The sequence below is a fragment of the Diceros bicornis genome, chromosome 4 (genome assembly GCF_020826845.1).
Source record: "Diceros bicornis minor isolate mBicDic1 chromosome 4, mDicBic1.mat.cur, whole genome shotgun sequence".
NCBI lineage: Eukaryota > Metazoa > Chordata > Mammalia > Perissodactyla > Rhinocerotidae > Diceros > Diceros bicornis.
In genome coordinates this window covers 74,248,754-74,271,929 of record NC_080743.1, presented here as the reverse complement: position 1 = coordinate 74,271,929, position 23,176 = coordinate 74,248,754, and the positions used below count along the sequence as shown (strand labels likewise).

At 49.0% G+C, this 23,176-nt stretch overlaps 1 protein-coding gene and 1 non-coding gene across 2 annotated transcripts in view; both read left to right on the top strand.

Annotated features, from left to right (window-relative positions):
• Positions 1-23,176, top strand: part of PLXNA2 (plexin A2) — a 213,163-nt gene that overhangs the window by 150,917 nt on the left and 39,070 nt on the right. The window contains exons 10-13 of the mRNA XM_058539765.1: positions 517-717; positions 2,735-2,831; positions 6,245-6,435; positions 22,788-22,939. Of these exons, the coding sequence (XP_058395748.1) occupies positions 517-717; positions 2,735-2,831; positions 6,245-6,435; positions 22,788-22,939 (641 nt within the window). The remainder of the gene's footprint in view (positions 1-516; positions 718-2,734; positions 2,832-6,244; positions 6,436-22,787; positions 22,940-23,176) is intronic.
• On the top strand, positions 3,628-3,731 carry LOC131405063 (U6 spliceosomal RNA). Its single transcript, XR_009219924.1, has one exon. It is a non-coding gene; the product is annotated as a U6 spliceosomal RNA (small nuclear RNA).

Genomic DNA, 23,176 nt, shown 5'->3' with positions numbered 1-23,176 from the left:
TAGAGCGTTGCTGGGAGGGCTTGATCCACCTCCTGGAAAGGCGGGCTCAGTCGGAGCCGAGAAGCTGAGGCCTCTGATAACAGAACGCCTCGGGTGGGGACCAAGCCAGGGAAGAGGAGCTGGGGCCGGGCGACAGATGAAACCGAGAGGTGGGGGTTCCCGGTTGGGCACAGGGACGTGTGGTGCCTCTTTTATCCTGTGTCTCAGGAGATAAAATCCACAGCCTGCCACACTAGTGCTTGAAAATTAATTCCTAAATGGTAACATGCACGCCAGATACAGGACAAGTTGTGGGATGGGGATGAGAATATCAAAGCCCCGGGAGCTCAGAGATAGATTTCGTTTTCCCTGCTGACTCCACGTGCCCCTTAAATGAGGTGCGTCCTTCCGTGGGTGCAAAATGCCTGGATACAGGAGGGTCAGGCCTGGCATCGGGGCCCTGTCCTCTGCCCTGGATCCACTGAGCAGGACGGTGTGAGCCAAGGACAGAGGGAACCTCTCTGCTTGCTCCCTCAGGACTGTCCCCAGCTGGTGCCCACGGAGGAGATCCTGATACCAGTCGGGGAGGTAAAGCCAATCACCCTTAAGGCTCGAAACCTGCCGCAGCCTCAGTCCGGCCAGCGAGGCTATGAGTGCGTCTTCAACATCCAGGGGACCGTCCACCGGGTCCCCGCCCTGCGCTTCAACAGCTCCAGTGTCCAGTGCCAGAACAGCTCGGTAAGAGGACTCGGGCTCCAGCCCTGCCTGGAGCAAGGCTTTCTCTCACGCCCATGCCAAGGCCTCCACCTGGCCTGCCCCAGCTTCCAGAACCTTCTGGGTCCGAGGGCTGACCCCACATCCCCAAGGAACATGCAAGCACCCCGGACCCCTCAACCAGAGCAGAGCAGGTTAATGGTATCCGAGGAGGTGGAATGTGTGAGGACCCTAATGGCAGAAGTGGAGAGTTTTGTGCCCTTTCTGAGTTTAAAGAGCAGCTCTTGGCCTTCAGTGAAACTTCAGCCAAAGTGAGTGACTCCACCGCAACCCCTGTCCCAGCGAGTGGATAAACGGAGGGTGCTATGTTGGAGGATGGCTGTGAGAGAGACCAGCAGGAAGTGGAATGGGATGAGGGGAGGTGGGAAGGGAGGAGGAGGAGGAAGCAGGGATTTTCAAGAGCAGTGAGGGTTAAACCCATCCAGAATGCCAGACAGAAGCACGAGGTGTTTAATTATAATACTAGCCCAGAGAAGATCTTTTCATCTGCCAACTCCCTGTCTCTGACTGTGGGGGGTCAGCTGGAGATGGGGGGTGGGGGTGACGTGACAAAGGTGTTGAGGGAAGCTAATTCGCCAGGGAGAGATAAAGAGAATCTGGGCCTCTTATCAGGGAGCTGTCAGATTCCCAGGTCACAGGCGCTTGATAGAATTTGTAATTGGTGGAAGGCCGCCAAGCGCTAGGGGAAGGTGGGATGAGAAAGAAATGGAACACAACAAAGAGAGGAAGGCAGCAGGAAGGGCTGGGGGCAAGAAGGCTGACAGTGACATGCCCTGAGAGCTAAGTGGGCAGGGCTGGGGCAGTCCCCACGGAGGGGATTCCCAGAGGTCTCCTTCACAGAGGCGCAGGGGCTGGGCCATGAGAGGGGCTGTTTCTGAAGAGTGTGAAGGGCTTAAAAGTCCTCCGTGGGATCAGCATGGGAGAGAGGGTCAATTCCTGGCCACAGCTTGAGGCCTTTCATGGTAGTGCTGATCAGATCTGTGCCCAGAAAGCTGTGGGCACTTTCCCTAGTGGACTGTTGACCAAAGGAAAGCTCACATGCAGAAAGAAAGGACCACTCCCTGGGGCCAGCCACGTGGTGTAGTGGTTAAGTTGGTGCACTCCACTTCAGCAGCCTGGGGTTTGTGGGTTCGGATCCCAGGCGCAGACCTACACACTGCTCATCAAGCCATGCTATGGCGGCATCCCACATGCAAAGTAGAGGAAGATTGGCACAGATGTTGGCTCAGGGACCATCTTCCTCAAGGAAAAAAAGATAAAAAAGAAAAAAAGGATCACCTCATGGCCAGGCCAACCAACAGCTCCACCGCTGTTTGTTACGCACATGCTCTGCTCAAGGCTCTGTGGGGTTTACAGAGCAGTGCGTGGACACTCTAGAGAGACTAGACTTGCACATGAGAAGATGCAAAGCAGCTCCCGGGAAGTGCAGGGTTCAAGACAGAAATTGGCAACACCAGGGGACAGAGAGGTTGAGGGAGGGCTGGCCCTGCTGTCAGAGAAGATACCTGGGGAAGGTGAGTCTGAGCTGGACTAAAAGAATACAGATGAATTGAAGGATGGGGGCTGTAGGGAGAGGGAGGCATTCCTTATGAGATGTGAATTGAGCGGAGGCACAGAGACGGCCTTGGGCAGGTGTTTTGAGGCAGGTGGATTCAAAGATTTCTGTAGGAGGGCAGTGGAAGGGAAGGTTGGGAATGTAAGTTTGGATTGGGTAATGAAAGGCACTGAATGCCAAGCTAAGGGGTTTGGGCTGGATCCTGTTGGCATTAGTGACTGGGAGTCAGGGGGAGGGTGCCTCAGGGAAAATTTGAATAGCACATGGGATTCCTCTGATTCTGCCTGCTCCTTTCTTGGTCCAGAGGGAACCAGGGTCCGTGGTTTCTTTCCTGCTGTGGTCCTGGTCCCCTGAGATGCCAGCAGCATCCCTGACCCCCTGTGATAGAGCCTCACGAGCCATGTGCCTCTGCCCTTCTCCCCGCAGTACCAGTACGACGGGATGGACATCAGCAGCCTGGCCGTGGACTTTGCTGTGGTGTGGAATGGTAATTTCATCATCGACAACCCTCAGGACCTGAAAGGTAAGCGGCTACTTCCTGGAAGAGTTTTGATCTTTTCTCGACCCCGGGAAGGACTGGGGCTGAAGGGATCAGAGCCAGCAGCCGGCCGCTGTGCCATGAATAACACACTCCCTCTGTCAGCGGAACTCTTCAGAGGATCCTAAAGCAACATTTGGAACCATCAAAGGAGTCCTGTTGGGAACCCTGTTTTATTACAACCAGAGCATCCGCCGGGCAGCTGCTGGCCCATTGCATTTTTCTTTGGCTCCCAGAGACTTTGAAGTGTCTGTGGAACCTGACCTAGGAGAGCAGCAGTCAGGAATGTCCTGCCAGTTTCCCTGGAAATGGAGACATTGTTTCCACTCACGTTCTGGTTCCCCAGTCCTTGGCCCCGTGACTGCACAAAGAAGGTTTTGCAGGCTGCTCCCCTGGTCCTGAGGTGGGTGGGTGGGACCAGCATGCTGACACAAGCGCACAAGGTTGCAAGGAAGCTCAGGAACGAGCTGGGCTGATGCTGGAGGGGCGCTCCATGAGGGCCACCTTTATTCGTCATCCTACAAACTCCTGTGGAGCTCCTCTATGTGCCAGGTAGGCGCTACCCTCAGTACAGCAAATACCAACATTCCACCCTGCTCTCAAGAGTGACGAAAGTTTCTCCAATGTGATGAGCGCTCACTGGGGGTAGCACTCCCTGAGTGATTTATTGGAGATTAGTTTCCTTAATCATCACAACAGCCCTGAGAGGTGTGTACTAGTATTATTCTCATTTTATAGATAAGGAAACTCGGGCCCAAAGAGGTTAAGAAATGGACCGAGAGTGCTCGCCTTGGCAGCACGTATGCTAAAACTGGGACGATGCAGAGGTTAGCATGGGCCCTGTGCAAGGATGACATGCAAATTCACAAAGCATACCGTGTTTTTAAGACAAATAGTGCATGGTATCACTAAAATGTGAAATCTGAAAGAAAAAAAAAGGTCAAACTCATAGAAACAGAGAGTAGAAAAGAGGTTGCCAGGGGGTGGGCGTGGGGGAAATAGGGAGAGGTTGGTAAAAGGGTATAAACTTTCAGCTATAAGATGAATAAGCCCTGAGGATCTAATGTAAAATGTGGTGACTATAGTTGATAACACTGGATTATGTAATTGAAATTTGCTGAGAGAGTAGAACTTAAATGTTCTCACCAATATATATATATACATATATTTATATAAAGAAATATATATATATATGGATGGATCTATTAACCAGATGGGAGGAATTCTTTCACTGTGTATACATATGTCAAATCATCATGATGTGCACTTTAAATATCTTACAATTTTACCTCAATAAAGCTAAAAAAAAAAAAAAGAAGAAGAAAGAAATGGACCGAGTCAGATAAGAGCTGGGATTTGAACCAAGACAGTCTAATTTCAGAGCTCACGTGCTTAGCCACACCACTGTCCTCCCAGTGGCTCATGCCACCATGGGATGTGAAGCCTCCTCCCCCCCAGAACCCCATACCCCCACCATGAGCCATGTCTCACCACATTTCAAGTAGCTAGGGTGGCCACAAGCCTCTCCCTCAGCCTGAGGGTCACCCCCTGGGTACAGAGAGGGAGACCGAGGCCACGGTAGGGCCTGTAAGTGCTTCAGCATCTATGGGGCTGCAGCTCCCTGTCCCACATGCTGCCATGAAAATCGATGCTACTTAGGCTGGGAGAAAGAAACTCAGCCAGGGAGATTTTTTTTCTATTTCTCCTCATACCCAGGCCAGATTTTCTCAGTGCTAAGAGAGAGAAATTTCCCCTGCCGAGGATCTGGGCTTAGTTCCCAGAGGTTGCCTTTGCACCTGGAGCTTAGAGAAAAACGGCCACATCCAAGCTGTCGCATTAGAACCCTCCCTGTGTCACTCAACAACTTTTAAGCAGCTCCTTGAGTGCACGGGCAGCGGCGTCTTCACCTTCTTCTCCCTCTCAGAGTCCAAGTGTTCCTGGAGCTATGCACTGTGTTGAGTAGAGAGGGCCATAGTGTTCAAGGACTCAGGTTCTAGAATCCAACAAATGGGAGTTCAAATTCTGGCTCTTTCACTTATAGCTATGTGAACTCAGACTAATTCCTGCTCCTCTCTACATCCCCATTTGCTTATCTGTGAAATGGGGGAAAGGATGCCCTCCTCTCAGGGTCATCATGAGGCTCAAATGAGATATTAGATGTGGACCAGTTGTGCATATTAATACATGCTCAATGTGTAGTTGTTCATTTTAAGATTCCCGTGTCCTGCCCTGGACCTTAACTAGCCATAGAAATGAGGATGTTTAAATATAGTCCCTGCAGCTGGGACAAGGGGTGCTTGACAGAGCAGAGGAACAGATGAGGACCTATGGAGGAATAAAAAATACCCCTCCCCTGGGGATGTACCTGACCACCCGCAGAGGCATGCCGCCCAGTCCTGAAAGCTCATGTCTGCTTGACCAGAAGAGTTAAGAAATGACTTTCTGAGTATTCTGCTTCTGAAAAATTCTACTTGGGACTCTGAGTTCAAAACACCAGCAGGCAATGACTATGCCTCAGGCTCACAATACACAGTTCTGCTGACTGGCCTGTCTAGGGCTTCTAAGTCAGTAAGAGACGAAGCAGAGGCAGAGAGTGTGCAGACTCCAAAAGTGACCTGTTAAGTAGCCAGTAAGTCGTCTCTGGGGACATTCTCTCCATCCACAGGGACCGCGAAGAGGACTGTGTCAACTCTGTTTTCTTATCAGCTCTGCCTCCTCCTTTGCCAGCCACCTGGCCTTTCTTGAAGCCCAAGCCAATCCCTCTCCCAGACCCTGCCAGTTCCTCGTATGTCAGGCGAAATGCCTCTCTCATCTCAAGACCTACAGTCTTTGCAGCCCAGCGAGTTGGAGTTTCAGACCCCAGCTTGGGGAACTAACCTTGTTAGCTCCAAGAGTTGTTCCATCTCTCTTTCAGCTTCATTTTTAGCTGTAATGGGGAAATTAGTCCTTCTTTCTTGCAATAAGGGCCATATGAGAGAGAGGCAGCAGCAGAAGACTGTAGTTTAAATTCAAAGAAAAGATAAGCATGTGTAGAACATCAGATATGTTACAGGCATATGACATGAAAAACAATGATTATTCTCATGTTATAGATTAGGTAAACAAGGTTCAAGGAGGTTAAATTCTCTGTCACATTGCCAGGAAGTGAAGCCAAAATTAAAGCCCTGATCTGATTCAATCTAGAGCCAAAACTCTTAAATAATATTTTCTGTAGTGCCTATAAATGACTGCTAAGAGGCTCAATTTATTACTACTTACCCATCAATTATTCTTGCAATGATAATGATGATCATTGGTGCTATCTATGGTTGGGGATTGCTTCTGTCACACCTGCAAGAAGAGGATAAACTGTGAGAAGTCTTCTCCAATCCCATCTGTGACTGCCCCTCTCTTTGCAGTCCATCTCTACAAGTGTGCAGCCCAGCGGGAGAGCTGCGGCCTCTGCCTCAAGGCCGACCGGAAGTTTGAGTGTGGCTGGTGCAGCGGCGAGCGCAGGTGCACACTCCACCAGCACTGTACCAGCCCCTCCAGCCCCTGGCTTGACTGGTCCAGCCACAATGTTAAGTGCTCCAACCCCCAAATCACGGAGGTGAGTCCCCCAAGTACCCAGAGCGGGACAGGATGGCCAGGAGCCGACCCCAGGGCAGTGGGAGTGCAAGTTGAGCCTTTGTGGAAGGATTCTTGGCGTAGAGTGCAATTTAAGGTGTAGGTGTATAAAGCCTTCTGTGGGTGTCTCGATGGCCCATGTCCAGGTGTAAGTGACAAGTGTATAGAAGCATGTCCCCACGCCTATGCACGAATGTGCGTGCATGTCTGTGTGCACATGCACACAACAAGGGAGGCGGAGCCAGCCCAGCCTCCCTGCCAGTCTGGCTGAGCCAGGTGGGGACAAGAAATTGGCTGCATAGTGGGTGAACATTTCAGAAAGCAGGTTTAGCTTTTCTCAGCAGAAATGTGATTTCAGGAGCTGCAATTAGCTCAGAGTCGCAAAGTTGAAAACGGAAGAAAGTAAAGGCAGGTGCTACATTAGCACCGTGCCATTTCTCAGGGTTTACTCTCCGTCCCAATTTGTTTGTGCATTTTAATGGAAAGAAATAGGTAATTAATTATCCTGAAAAAAAAATGATGTTTCCTGAATAGCAAATTGCAGAGGAAGATGAATAGATGATGTGAATGAACATGCAGCTGCTTAGGCTTTGAATGGCCTGGGAGAGGAATAGTTGTATTTAACTTTGGTTGCATTATGTGCTCATCACTCTTCACTGCTCCCTATTCACCGGCTGTCACTTGTGCTTTGAAACTAATTGCACATTCCTTATGGTGACTAGGAATAAAGGGCCGGGCAGGTACCCCTGTGGTCCGCACATTTAAGGAAGCAGGGAAGGGCTGCTGCTTTTCTGCCTCTTTCCTGAGCACATACACTGTCCCTTTCCCTGCCTCGTGTTCCCTGCTGGCCAAAGAAAGCAACTCTGGCTCTCACCTGTGTCACAGAGTATTGGGAAATTTCTGGAGCATTTCAGAAATTTCTGGAAATTCTGGAAATTTCTATGATCATTTCGAAGCTTCAGATCAGTAAAAAGAAAACCTTCAAGAGCGAATGAGTGTTGTTAACCTACAGATTTGAAGAAGGAGCAAATATGTATTTAGTGTGCTTGGTACTGTCTCATTTAATCCTCACAACCACCACGGGAAGTAAATATTCTCATCGCCATTTTACAGATGAAGAAAATGGGGCTCAGAGGAATGGAGTGAGTTGCCCAAGTTCACACAGCTGATAAATGGCAGACCCAGTGTTTGAGCTCAGATTTCTTTAATTACAAAACCATTTTTAAAGTCTCTACGATTTGCCCAATTAAGGTAAAACAAGAAGTGGTGCTTGCTCTTCATTTATATCCAGCCTTCCTAGCTGACACAGACCAGGGAGAGGCGTCCGCCCTCGTGGCAGCGTATCTCAGGGAAAGCGCAGTGCTGTGGGAGAGCGTCTACATCCAGGTCCTCATTCCTCTGAGTGGCATGAGAGTGTAGACCCTGCGCCTCAAAGATTGGGCTTCTTCGATGCCATTTGGCTCTTGGACGTGGCCAGCGATGGTGCCTGCTGACTTTCTCCTGTGTCTCTATCTTGCTCAGAATGTGCTTGCAGGGGCTGCTAGTGGTGCCCTGTCTCTGCCCTCAGACAGCTAGCTCCCTAAGCCACCCAGGGCTCCATGCTTTCTCCCTGATTCTAGTGATTTCCAGCAACTGCTGACCTGAGAACTTGCTCTGTTCTGTAATTCTTCTTGCTGCAGCAGTTGTCAGTCTCCATGTCTCTGTGCCTGTGGTACAGGAGGGCTTAAATCAGGCAGGGACTCACTTCCATCAGCCCCTCACCAACCCTGGCTGCTGGCCCCTTCCCAGCCCGAAGGCAGCCTTCTCCCTGGGAAACCTCTGTCTCAGACGCCCCTGCTCACTGAGCAGGGACTGACAGGCTGCTCTGTTCACAGAGGACACCCAAGCTACACGATGCTAATTAGCCCCCTGAGGTAATTAGGCTGTAATTGATTTTCCCAGTGAACACAGCAGCAGGAGTCAGAGGCCCCAAGCTGTGGGGTCTCCTTTTGGTGTTTTTCAAGTTGAGGCTGTGGAGACATGAAAGTGCATCTTTGGGGAGAGACAAATCCTTGCTGTGTCTCAAGCCACTCAGGGGACATCATTCTGGACGGGACATGTGGGAGGGAGGATCCAGGCCTGGAATGTTTTATTCACTATTGTCAGGAATACTTTCTCTCATTTTGCATCTCCTACCCCCAGCCTATCCTTCTCTCCCTGTAAAAGTAATTTTCTATTTTTTTTAACTTTTCATTTTTGAAATAATTTTAGACATATAAAAAGGTTCAAAAATAGTACAAAGAACTTTCATATACCCTTAGCCCAGATTCTCCAAAATTAACATCTTACATAACCACAGTACAATTATCAAAATCAGGAAATTAACATTGATACAATAATGCCATCTTATATACGGGCCTTGTTCACATTTTGCCAATTGTCCCGCTGATGTCCTTTTTCTGGTCCAGCATCCAATCCAGGATCACATGTGACATTCCATTGTCATGTCTCCTAGTGCTCTTAATCCTCAATCTTCCTTTGTCTCTCATGGCTTTGATACTGATGAAGAGTACCAGCTAATTATTTTGTAGAATATCCCTCAGTCTGGATTTGTCTGATGTTTCCTCATGATTAAATTCAAGTTATATATTTTTGGCAAGGAGTACTAAAAAAACTGTAGAGTGCATGTCTAAAGGGCACAGAAGCCAACTTGATTTGGCCTGATAGCCAAATCTGGGGCAATTTGAGCAAGAAAGTAAATAATGATACTAATGGACTATAAGCAGTAGAATAAAATCAGAATCTATGGTTCTTATTGACATAAATAAACAAACAATTCATGGAGAGAAAGGAAGCTCTTCTTTATACTAGAATTCCAACTCATAATTGTAGAAGGACTTAGAGAAATAGAAAATCACCATTTGGCAAAATTCATAGTAATAATTGTTTCAGGCAAGAATGGTCAAGGAATGCTAAAATTAGTGAATGAAAACATGATGAGAGGGGCCGGCCCCATGGCTTAGCAGTTAAGTGCACGCACTCCACTACTGGCGGACCAGGTTCGGATCCCGGGCGCGCACCGACGCACTGCTTGTCCAGCTATGCTGAGGCCACGTCCCACATACAGCAACTAGAGGGATGTGCAACTATGACATACAACTATCTACTGGGGCTTTGGGGGAAAAAAAGGAGGAGGATTGGCGATAGATGTTAGCTCAGGGCCGGTCTTCCTCAGCAAAAAGAGGAGGATTAGCATGGATGTTAGCTCAGGGCTGATCTTCCTCACACAAAAAAAAAACAAAATATGATGAGAAATAGGGTATTTACATAATCTCAAGCTATCTTCCCATGAGATACTTATTAATTACAACCAGAAAAACAGTAACTTTACAGTGAAGAAACCTAGTAGACACTACCTTAACCAAGTGACCAAAGTTAACATCACCAGGAATGGGAAGAGTCAACCTCATGGGTCTCTCTATAGGATGCACTGAGAAGGGCACAACCTCATTTCCATAGTATTTGTTACCAATAATGTATAATTTGTTAAAGTAACTTTTAAGAAGATTCAGCTCATTTTCTTTACCTCGGCTTTCTTGGCTAAATGCTTGACATTGGCATAGATCTTTTTCTGAATAATCAGAATCGATGCCCTTTTATATGTACCTCCCCCTTGTCCTGGCCCTTATCTTCAAAATGTGTACCCCCTCAGTGCAAGTCCACGTGCAAACAGAAGCCATTTACTACAAAGATCCTTCTTGAGGGGTGAGAGAGAAGCATTCTGTGATGGCCTGGCTGCTGCAGGCAGCAAAATTTCCAATGCTAGAAACAAGTGAAGACTGGAATGGGTGCCGTCCTGCCAGAAGGGCAGGGAAGTCAATGAGATAATCTCGAAGAAGGTCTTCTTTAGGAAAAGGCATGGGCTCAAGCTTAGTTCAATAAACAGCTGTGTTCTTCCTTAACCCGTCCTTACCCCAGTGTCTCCATGGCAACCAAGCCCACCCCTGGAGACCCACCTCTTATGGCAGCTTCATGTAGGACACGGCTTACAGCCTATCGAATTTCCCAGTTTGCATAAACTTCAGGTTAGGACCGCCTCAGGACTCACCGTCTGCTCTTTCTCAGCCAGCCCATGGTGTGATAATGATGCTGTCCCCCGTGGGAGGCATCCCAGGCTGCTCCTGTTCCAGCTGTCATCCCGGGCGTCTGTGCACGTGTCACCTGTTCAACTCCAGGAACGAACGGGATGTGCAGAGGATTGGAAAGCCATGAGACGCCTGGCCTACCACATTTCTGTTCTTCCCAGCATATGCATCAGGACCTGCTGGGACCTCAAAGAGGAGGACATTACAAAACACCCACTAGAAACAAAGGCCCAGAGAAAACATTTTCTGAGAAATTGTGAGTGGGCAGCATCCAGCAGAAAGGGAAAAGAGACTGCATATGTTCTTGGGAAGAGAAATTGAGGAAGGATCAAGGGGCTTTGGAGCTCACGTGACAGAAGTCTGCACTCAGAGTGAGTGTATTCGTCTGCTAGGACTGTAGTTACAAAGCACCACCAACTGGGTGGCTTAAACAACAGAAATTTATTGTCTCACACTTCTGAAGGCTAGAAGTCCAAGATCAAGTTGTCAGCAGGGTTGGTTCCTTCTGAGGGCTGTGAGGAGAATCTGATCCATGCCTCTCTCCCAGCCTCTGGTGGTTGTGGCAATCTTTGGTGTTCTTTGGCATTTAAAAGCATCACCCCAATCTCTGCCTTCGTGTCCACATGGTGTTCTCCCTGTGTGCATCGAAAATGCACAATTTTTCTTTTTAGTAAGTATCTCCGTCATATTGGAGTAGGGCCCACACCAATGTCCTATTTTAACTTGATTAACCTCTGTAAAGACTGTATCTCCAAATAAGGTCACATTCTGAGGTAATGAGAATTAGGACTTCAACATACGAATTTGAGGGGAATAAAATTCAACTCATAACAGAGCATTCTGAGCAAAAGGAGGAGATGCCGCAGTTCTAAGGAAATTAATTCACTCAAATGAGTGACTACTGTATGCCATGCACTGTGCTAGGCGTGGAAGTTATCACATGGATAAATTTGTCCTGGGTGGGGATGCCGCCTCTCACTTCAGAGCCCCAGCCTGTCCTTGAACATTGGCCGCCTGGAAGAGACTGGAAACTGCTTGCCCTGCAGGCCACTCTGCTGCCTCCAAAGGGCCTAGGACAGAAACTGATAATCTATACCCTTTGCAGTTGTCTCCTGTTTAGAAAGAGGACTGCAGCAGAGACCTAGGTCTCCACACCTAATGAGGACACTAACCTCAGGCCAGGGACATGAACAGAGCCACATCCTAGCTCTGGGAGTTTTAATAGCTTTTCTTTAACAAGACTCTACTATGTGCTAGATCTGTGTACTTTGCATACCTACTCCTCCTAACAACTCTGCAAGATGGCTATAATTATCTTCATTTAAGAGGTGGGGAAACAGTGCTTAGGGAGGTAAATTGCCCAGAGTCACACATCTGGTTAGTGGCAGAACAAATTCAAAACCAGAGCCTTCTGACTCCAGAGTGCAGACTCTCTCGACCCCGCCATGCTACCTCTCTTGGTCAGAGGGCTGGAGGGGTATTCCCTGGCCATACACTTCCCCACCTCACCCCACCCCAAGTGTAGCAAATGTGTCTGTGCCCAGGACCAGAATCCTCTTGGAAGGTCCCAGGAGATGCCGGAAAACTGGAAACATTGGCTACATACAATACCTGGTATTGAGTCTTAAAATAACCTTCACCTGTCTTCCTAAACATATGTAGGTCCACACTTATTCCTATGCGTTGGGGGGGGGGTGGACAGGAAGAGCATTTTGGGGTGCATTTAAGCTTAGGGCGATCACTTCTTGCCCATCCAGGATAGATGTTACTTTAATTACGTGTGTTTCTTAAAGCTTCCAGACTCGATGTGGTTGGTTTCTGGGGTGATGGTTAAGGTGAAAGTTGGAAATTCCCTAGCCTGGTGGCTCTGACTGCTCAAGTCTCTCAGCCTGAAGGGACAGCCCAGAGGGTGGGGCCCAGGTGGTTCACACCTGCAGGTGAGACCAGAGATCAGGGTGAAGTAAAGGCAAAGCAGGCTTGCAATGCAAGGGATGAATCCCCAGTGTTGGGTCCTTAGAGAGTGACCTGAAACCTACCACCGTTTGAGTATCAAAGAATGTTCCTGTGTGTTTCTGAAGTCACTGCCACATTGCCCAGTAAGGCCACACTGATGCCAGGCCATAGGGCCACTGGTTTCACAGTTATCTCTCTGTTGGCCACTTTGTAGCTTTTACTTTATAAATTTTTCGGCTTCAGTAACTTCCCAGCACCTCACTAGTTCATGCTTAGGGAATATAAATTCTCCTTAACATTATCTTAGCTACATGTAACTGGAAAAGAAAACCAGTTGTAGAAAACCATGTGCACTGCCCTCCAAAACCAAGATTAAATAATTGTTGATACGATAGTTTGAGATGATCCCTCACTCTTGCTTCCTCCTGCTCTCCTCTGGACCCAATAATTTAAAGTAGATTTTGCCCCATGGATTCTCTCAGATGCGAATGCATTTGTGAAACAGTTTCAGGAGCTGGACATTGATACATATTTATCTGTAAGGCTGCACCAAATCTCTGCGGGAAAGGCCACAAGCCACCTGCCTAGGGCCAGCGTGACTCACTGCAAAGTTCCCAGGAAATAAATAAATAAGTCAGCCAGCTTTCCTGAGAAACAAGTCGGCACTCTGATCTCCCGTTCATTTATTTGCAGGCCTCATTAATATAACATCACTGCAACAAACAGCTAATGGGGGATGGTGTCAGGATGAATAATGGAGTTACTCTGCTGAGATAACAATTAGGTTTTGAATGTACTATCAGCTAAGACAGAGCCAGCGAGGATTCACGCCGGGTAGGAGAGCTGGTACCACCGATACGGTAGATTCCTGCAGAGCTCATCAGCTGGGCTCTAGCCTACCGTGAAGACTGTGCACACCCGCATGCACACACATGCTCACACACACCAAGTTGGAAAAGAATGTGACAGTTTGCCTTCTTGGATCTAGCATCTAGGTGTCTTCGAGAGCCAGGATGGGAGCAAAATTTGCAGGCACCAAGTTGGCATCACTGCCCTCTAAAATCAGGAAAATTCTAAGCAACAGGAAAGGACTAAATGGATTAGTCAGGAGAGGATTAGCTGTCTACATGCCCACAACTTGTCCTCATTGGCTGGTCCTCATTAGCGGGCTGCTCAGGGCAGAACCCTCCTCATCCCAATCTCAGACACAGGAGCTTTTATTTATTTTTGTGTGTGTGTGAGGAAGATCGGTCCTGAGCTAACATCTGCCAATCCTCCTCTTTTTGCTGAGGAAGACTGGCCCTGGGCCAAGATCTGTGCCCATCTTCTTCCACTTTATACGGAACGCCACCACAGCATGGCCTGACAAGTGGTGCATTGGTGCGCGCCCGGGATCTGAACCCGGGCCGCCAGCAGCAGAGCGCGCTCACTTAACAGCTACGCCACGGGACCAGCCCCCAACAGGAGCTTTTAATACAAAGCATCACCATCATTTGGGGATGCTCCATCCTGGAGGAACTTCTCTGGGAGCCAGCCTCCCTTGGCTGCTCTGGGAGGCTCTGACATCAGTCTCTCTCCTCTCCTCTTAAGAACCCAGGCTAGGGTGCTGAGAGCCTGCTAAAGACATGGCAAGAGCTTCAGGCCCATCAGAGAGACAGCCAGCGCTGTGCTGGGCAATTTCCATGGACCAGCCACTTTCCTTCCACAAGTCAGGCTATCTGCCCCTGCCCTCAGTCCCCACCAAGAACTATACCCAGAGGCTACACCTGCATAGGACGCTTGTAAAAGCATAGCCACTTTTTCTCTGGACCTCAGCTACCCTGGTTTCTGACTGGGTTTCTTAAACATAAAGTAGTAATGAGAAAAATAGTCGCTCACATTCAGTGAATGCTTACCTGGCACCTAGCACTGCGCTGAGTACCCTATGTATGTTATCTCATTTAGACACTTTACAACAACTTTTATGAGGTGGAAGCTATTATTATCATTAGCCCCATTTTACAGACGAGGAAATCAAGGTACTGTGAGGTGTGATAACTTTCTTGAAGTCACATTGCTAGTAAGTTTTAGAACTATGAGTTAACCCTCAGCTACTTGACCCTAGAGGCCCCACATTTGACCAGGCTACCATCCTTCATCTCTTTTCTGGGCTCGCTTAGACAAATAGAACTCTCAGTCCACAGCACTGGGGGAGGGAAAAGAGCTGGCACCAAGCTCTTCATCAAGCCTGCTGCAGAGATGGGGAGAAGCCAGTCGTCCCCACTCCCAGAATCATTTGGGGAGATTGGACATGCACAGGAAGAGATGACAAAGGGGCACGGCCTGTGCCGTGGGGACTGTGGACGTTCACTGGGGCAGGGGCAGAGAGCAGGGAGGATGGGAGCTGAGAAGTTCAGAGAGATGACCAGCAAAGCCAACTCCAGAGCTTCTTGGAAAGCAGCAAGTTATGGCCTTAGCCAAGGGAGAGAGCCTGGGGAATCTGAGCAGATCAGATCTGGAACCCACGAGCAGGCTGGGGCATGAATTTTCACAGTTGATCACCTAGGGGTCTCTGCCGGGACAGGTCAACTTAGGCGGTGTTGTGTGGAGGCTGAAAGCACAGGTTAGATAGACCTGGCTGGGCTCTGCCACTCACTGTGTGATCTTGAGCAAGTGACTTAACCTCTCTGGGACACTATTCCCCATCTGTAAAATGGAAATAATAATAGTACCTCCCTCACAGCTTGAGCCCTAAGTGGGATAAAATATGTTAAGGCCTTGGCACAATTCCTGGCTCATGATAAGTACTTAATAAACGAAAAACCGGTAGCCGTCATTATCAGAAGCTTCAATAACATGGAGCCGAGGCCCTGTTTCTCCTCTCCCACCACGTCTATCAGGCAGGATATAGAACCAGAGGAAGACAGAGTCTCCATGATGGGAGCCAGGCTTTATGAGGCTCCCACCAAGAAGGGGTCCTCCTCTGACCCCTTAAACCCCTACCCTCTAGGAGGCCCCAACTCCACCCCTCCAAGGCTCTGCCTGAGACCTAGAAATGGCCAGGCCGGTGTTCCCCAGGCTGCCAAGCCCCTGGGCCTTCAGCACCTCCCGCTCTGCTCCCTGGTGCAGCCCTTCAGAGCTCCCCAGCTGTAATTAATCGGCTGCATCTGCTCTCACCCTTGGGCGGCTTTGTGGCCCAGTTCCCTCCAAATTGTTCAATTAGTGGCTGCAAGAATCAGGGTGAGTGCAGCATCACGGCAGCTGTTTTCCAGGTCACGGCACCCACGGTGGAAAACAAACATGACACAGTCTGGCAGGAATACAGATTTGGCTGGGGTGCTCTGGCGCCCGGCAGGGCTCACTTGGGCTGTACTGCTGGCAGGTAGGGTCTGAGTAGATGGAGAAGTGGCTCCTCAAACCAGAGGCTCCAGGAGGCTTTGAGAGGACGCAGCAGGAGACAGGAGTCTCCTAGTTGGTCCTCTACAGTCGGCACATTCCAGCCTCCTCCCACATCCTACTGGCCTAGGATGACCAGATGAAGAATTCCTTGGCCAGGACTTGAACCAGCCACCTTTATACCTGGGCATGGTTAGTGACTGTGGCTGGGGCAGGGTTTAGGGCTGCCGGACTGAGCCCTCTGCCCTAATCTGTTCCCCACATTTTCCTTCTGAATCCTGCCAATAGACAAACTTTTTATTCTACAACCAGTTAAAAAGCCAATACTCTTAAGGCAAGGTAGTAACACAACTTAATGTTCCATTAAGATGCAAATAAAGGTTTCTTTGGGGAAGAGAGAATAGCAGGCTGAGAGGTGCCTAAAATGAAAGAAAGAACCCCAGGGAGGGAAAAAAGAACACAGGAAGGACACCAAGGGTTTACCCGCCCTCTAGGATTTGCCCAAGGCCAGCCTGGTTAACAGCCTGTGTGACAAGCTGGGGGAAGTCATCGACACAGGCCCTCCTTACTGCACATCAGACAGGCCTTTGCTCAAGCCACAAGCCTACTTTGGGTCATTACACTCTCAGAGGATGCATGGAAATCCGAGAGTCCAAAGAAAAGCATCTGAAATGATCAAAGGGTTTAGAAAACAAGATCTTCCAACAAAAGGCTAACAGAATTGCAGAAGCGCAGGCCAGGGGTGACTTAATTGCTGTCTTCAGTATCTGAAAGATGTTTGATGAGGAAGCAGCTGTTCAGTCCTCCATTTGATGAGGAATCACACCAGAAATTGGCTCAAATCACAGTAAGAGAGACTGCAGGAAGAACTTCTTGATTCTGATGATAAAATACAACATCACTCCCAAGCAACGCATAGGCACCTCCATTCTTCCAGTCATCATTAAAGAACTCAGTTTGTTCTAGAATCTGGTTGAGACCAGCGTTTCCCAGTAACTGGGGATATTTATTGATGGCTGCTTTGTTCCAGGCAGTGTGCTAAGTATTAGGTTGCTACGCAAAAGCGAGATAGTCCAGGTCTCAAGATAGTTATTGTCTTATTGAGGAAAGAAGACATTACAGTCCAGCGTGGCCATTGCTGTCTTGGGGTGTTCACAAAAGGCGGTGGGAGTGTAGGAGAAGGCGCCATGAAGCCTGCCCAAGCAGGTCAGAGATAAGCCTCACTGAGGAGTGTCTGTTAGCAGAGCCCTGAAAGAGGGGTAGGCATTTGTCAGTGGACAAACCTGACAGGCAGAGGGAACGGCGTGTCAAATGCACCTAGGCTTAGACCCTGTAGCTGTGGGGACCCTTAGCTGTCTCCCCAAAAGCACGCATAGTAAATAAGAGAGCTGAACCGGAGCTCTGGGCAGGTGGGTAGGGGAGGGGCACACAGCGGAGTCAGCACAGAACATAGTGGAGACCCTCAGTAATCCCCTTTACCCCCACTCAGCAATAGCAGCTGCTTCTGGGCTCCTCTCTCCCTCATCCCCTACTTCTGGCTCTCATTTCTGAGATACACAGAGGAGAATTTAGATAGATTTCTGGTCCACAGGATAATATCAAAAGCATGGGGCTGAAATTAGTCAATATCTAAAGATCTTCCCAGCTGATTTCACAGGTTTTCAGCTCCCTTCCCCCCTCTCCACACCCCCCCGACACACACTTGCTCGCATACATCCCGAACTGTCAAACCGATTGTTTGGGTGGGTGTCTCATTCAGAATTACTTTCCTGAAAGAATTCATTGACTTTATTGTGAAATGCTGTGCCTACCCCAGAATGGCTAATAGCCAGGGGAAAAAGAAATGGCAAGAAAGGAGAGAGGAAAGAATGAAGACCATTTTAGACAGGGCCAGTGTCCTCCCAAATTATTCTGGGTGAAAGGGTGATGTCTGACTCAGAATATGCTTTTGTGCAGTGCCCAGAATCCACCACAGCCAAGGCCCTGCCCTGAGCAGCATGGCCACCCCCTGCCCAAGCTCGGGTTGCAGGACACCTCTCGGGCTTCCTCCAGTCAGCCCATGAGCAGCTCTCTCTACCCCAGCATCTGAGTTATGAGTTCCCTGGTCCATGTGTCCTGCTTCCGGATCAATTGGAAGATTCCCACCATCTCTAGGCTCCCTACCAACACCACCCTCCCCTGTTTCTGTGATCTAGGACAGCACAGGTGCAAGAGGAACACAAGGAAGGAAATGACCGATTATCAAGACCTGCTCTCTGAACCACCATCGTTTTAGGGACTTTCCAAATGTTGTCTTACTTATCTTTCACAGCATCCCTGGGAGGCAAGCATTGTTATCTGTTTTCTGATAAGGACACTGAGATTGAAGATCACATAGCTCATAAGTGTCAGAACTGCAATTCAAATTCAAGTCTGTTGCACTCCAGAGGTCACTCTCTTCCTGCTGCAGACACTGCCTGAGCATCAGGTGGTCTCTCTTCCTGACTCCAGAGGAGCCAGCAGCCCAAGGGCCATCTGAAACTGGAAAGCAAGACAGGTGGATCTGGCTACCATCCCGGCCATATATCAGTCTCTCCTCTGTCAATGGGGGACTCTGTATAACTCCACCCTGCCCTTGCATCCTCACCTCTGCAGGAGGTTGGCTCTCCCCTCCCCTGTAGCCCCACAGCTTCTTCCAGATCTAGAAGGGCTTCCATGGAGTTTTGCAAGCAGTAGCTGGGAACTCCTTCAACTTACCTCTTTAGAGACCCGCATGGAGAGGCCAGACTTGGCTCCCTAGAGAACCAACCTTTGTGCATGCTATGCTGGGTGCCCTGCAATCTAATGCTTCTTTTGAGAGAGAGCCTTGGGGGCAGTCTCCAGGGTGGGCCTGGGACCCTGCAGCTGCCTGGTCTGAAGTGGTGTCTTGAAGGATCCTGTTCACTCGCTCTGTGGAGAATAAATTCTTTTCCATCAAGCCTCCCCTCTGTGGCCTCCTCCCAATACTTAGTCCTGGGGAGAAATGAGGAAAGCGGGATGCCTGAGGTTTTACCACCCTAGGCCATCGCACAGACATCAAGGCCCTTTTACTCATTCTCAGAGTCACCTGCAAGCCCTCAGGTGGCAGGGGATGTGTCCTACAGGAGACTTTCCTCTGTTCCTTCGCACTCTGAGTCCAGACCTCCAACTTGACTCTCTCTGATTTTTAAGCTTGGGGAGAGCAAAAGACATGTGCAAAGGCACAGAGATTTTTAAAGTGCGTTGTATGTACAGAAACTGCTGGTCTCTGGGTAGAACATGGGGGACGTAGTATGGGATGGCAGATATGGTTAAGAAGTAATAAGGACCAGAACCTGAAGGACAAGTGCCAGGGCAAGAATTAGGAACTTTGCCTTGACAGTGGTCAGAGCCCTCGAAGGTTCTTAGAGCAAGTGACTAGTAACCTGATCAAGTATGCGTTCGTGAAGGTCACCCTGGCAGTATGAGGAAGTTAGATCTACTGGAGGAACATGGAGGCCCTTTTCATTAGTGTGGGTGAGAGGTGATGGAGCCCTGCTTATCACCTACTCTGGAACATAGAGCAGGGCACAGATTCAAAAGACACCTAGGAATAAGAACTGATGGTGCTTGGTGACCATATTTATTATACATGGTTGGTGAGAGAAAGGAAGCAGTTGAGGATGCTTGAAAGATTCCTGGCTGGGTGCACAGTGATTCCATTAACCTTGAGAGAGAATCTGGGAGGATAATCAGGTTGACGGTGGAAGGAGGAAAAATTAAGAGCTCATTTTTAGACAAGGTGAAATTTGAGGTGCCTGAGGGACGTACACGTGGAAGCGGAGATGTCCAGTAGCAATTGGATATATGGATATGGAGCTCAGGAGAGAGGCCTGAGCCAACGAAATAGATCTGGAAGTCATCACTAATGGAGGCCTTGGGAATCCTCTTGCAAATCAAATGCTCACCACCTCATCTATGTTTTGGAAATACAGACTTTTATACATCAGTTTTGTTTTAAGCAGGGAAGATAGAAGCTATGTCCCTTGTAAGCCCCAGGGCACAGTGGCTGCTAAGTACCTTCACCCCCAAACTCCTTCTCCACCTACTCCCCGTGCTGGTGGCATAGCACATAGTGTGTGCCATGTGAGAAAGAAGACCCATGTGGACCCAGCATTCCCCAGGCACTTTCCAATGACCCATGAGGTCTCTGATTCTCCAGGTGTGGATTCCAGCAGCTGTTAGCTGGGTTAGAAGGGATCAGGCTGGTGTCTCTACACCCCAAACTACCTATCTCTTTGACATGTGTCTTCATGCCAAGATTATAACACTTGCTAGTAATCAAAAAAAAAAATGGTCTTCCTTCTCTAAACAGTCTAAGCTGGCTTATGCTTCTGAGCAGCTGAGCAGCTCTGTGCTAACAAATGGACCCTACAACACCGCCCCAGTGCCCATGACCATGTCTCTGATCCTGACCCTTGAATGTCACAATGACCCTTGAAGGGGACACTACAATGACTTACTAGCAGGAGGAAGCTACCCCATGGTAGCTGCCAGCACCACTGAAAATCCGCAATACAATCCCCGCATGCTACCTGCAAGATGGAAATATTTTTAGGCTTTCCAGAAAGATTTCGTTTCACAGTTTTTCTGAAAGGTTGTAATTAACTGCAGCGAGCAAAAGAATGTATTTTTAAAAATAAATTGGGGGGAGGAGAGAGAACCAATCACCACAGTTTTGTCAGTTCCTTTTGGTGGGTGGGTTCCTGCATCCAGGTGGCTAGGGGAGGGAGGAAGGGCTGATGGAGCTCGTTCCAAGTGGACCGAAAGAGAACCGGGTGGACACTCAGAGCAAATTCTCTCCTACTGGTGCTCCCCTGCAGGGGAATGGAAGCAGTTCCTTCCCTGTTCCTCATTAATAAGGGTCCATCTCCCAGAGCCCAGGAGGCCTGGGTACCTGAGGAAACTGTGCCACGGGAGAGTGGAACACCAAAATCTAGTATTGGTTATTTTTAGAGTCCCCAGGGAGAGAAAAGCTATGGGGCTACTGGTTCCTCATACCAGCTCCTTTCTCTCTAAATTGTCCTTCCTGCCCCTATACTCACCCCAACGCACAGAGATGCTCTGAGCCCCCTCTACTCTCTCTATCAATTCATTTCATGAATCTTGTTTATTTTTATTCATAAGGTGGAATATTTTATTCCCAGAAAAGGGAGTCAGAGCCATAGACAAGGCAACTTGGGTGAAATGAGCCCCCAGATGAGAGATTTCAGGGCCTGGACTGGCAGGGAGAGAGGGAGGCTGCACCATATAAGGCCTGCAGAAGAGGATAGGAAGTCAGGAGGTCTGAGTTCTGGTGCTGGCTCTGCAGCCACCTTACTGAGACCCAGGAGTCAGCTGGGAAGAGAGGGAGGAGGTACATTGCCAGTCCTCATCCTCATCATCAGCTCTTCTTTGCCCACTATCGCCTGGGGATTCATGGCCAAGCTGGTGGCCGAACTCATGGTGCCCACATCACAGGAAGGCAGCAGTGCTCCTTTAGGGGAGACAGAGCCTTTGACAGAATTTTCACCTGTACTCACCTATCATCTGTGCCATGGGGCACAGTGAGTCTGCTGCGCACTGGACACTCCACCAGCATGTACAGAGTTAAAGGAGGCTCCCCAGAGAGAGCCCAAGGACAGAAGAGCCCAAGGTGCAGCTCTGCCCAGAGGCCCCATCTGAGAGGTTCTTGGCCTTGACCTCTCTCTCCCTCCCTCCCTGTCTCACCTTTCTTATGGTGTAGTGGAAAGACCCCTGGACTTGTTTATTGTTGTGTGTACAAGTTGTACAAGGATCTTAGAATAAAATACTCTAAGCCCCCTTCCAGTTCTGAAATTCTGTGTTCCTCTGCTGCTTAGGACTGCATTCACGTCTAATTTCCTGCTACTTCAGACAACTACGGACCACAAAGTACAAACTTATTCACTGGGATATGTTGGATCCCAAAGAGCTGCATTTTTCCGAGAGCCTGATCTATTCCCTGCTCCTTGGGAGAACCGGATTCTGCAGTTCCTTTTCCTGTTGGGTCAAAGCAAAATGAGACAGTCAGCATTGGTGACTGAATTAGAAATGAATAAATAAAGATCTTTGCTAATGGGGAGCTAGCAGAATTTGGAAAATCCTGAAGTCATTTCTTCTTGATCCTAGCATGTGTCACAGGATTTGTTTTCAGAACAACGTCAAACACACTTTCTGTCTTTGATCATCTCCCCTGTTGCAGCACCTAATATCAGACTCCTCTGGGGTCCCGTAGCTTTTCCCCGGAATCTACCTTATCACTGTGTGCCCAGAACCAACCTTATTTGTGGCCTTCTTTATCTCCTCCTCCTTGACCATAAGTTCCTTGAGGGTGAATTTCCTGTCGTATCCATGGTTGTAACTCCTACCGAGTCTAGCACACAGGAGTGGCAATAATAGCACGTCACCATTACTAAGCCCTTTCTGGTTTACGAAATGCTCCCAAACACCCTCTATTGGGGAGCTTCCAGGGCCAGGTTGATAGCGAGGATTATCTCCCTTCACAAATAAGAAGAACTGAGGTTCAGGGAGATTATGTGACTTGATCACAATCAGGCAACTAGTAAATTAGAAATGCGTCTCACACAATGATTTTCTGCCTTGAGTCCGGTACTTTCTGATAATTTCTTTTTAATAAATGGATGAATGAATGATCTAAAGAATGAAGGAAGTAGTGTAAAACAAGATGCTGGGATCCTAGATAAGGTAAAAAGTGGAGAAAACACACTCAGTTCGCCCAGATTCCAGGTGTCCATCGAAGTCCAAGCCTCCCTCAGGGGAAGGGAAAGGGCACTGCTGCCTCTGCTTCTGTGGGACCGGGTTTGCTAATCCCATTTCTCTCCCGCAGATTTTGACGGTGTCTGGACCGCCTGAAGGAGGGACTCGAGTGACCATCCATGGCGTGAACCTGGGTCTGGATTTCTCTGAGATCGCCCACCACGTGCAGGTGGCTGGGGTGCCCTGCACGCCCCTGCCGGGGGATTACATCATCGCTGAGCAGTGAGTCCAGTTCACTCCCATGGGAGATCAGAGTAGGGACTCTCCCTCTCCCTTCTCTGGGACTTTTCCAAGATTCATCTCCCATCTCCCTCCTTCCAGGGACCCTGCCCCCAGAAGCCTTCCCGGGGCCCTCTCCTATCCCACCTCCACTCTCGGAGGGTCGTGTTCTGTTCCATTCCCGGTGCCCTGGCTCCTCTGGCATCAGGGCTCCCCACGTGATGCTGCCCCTCATTCAGT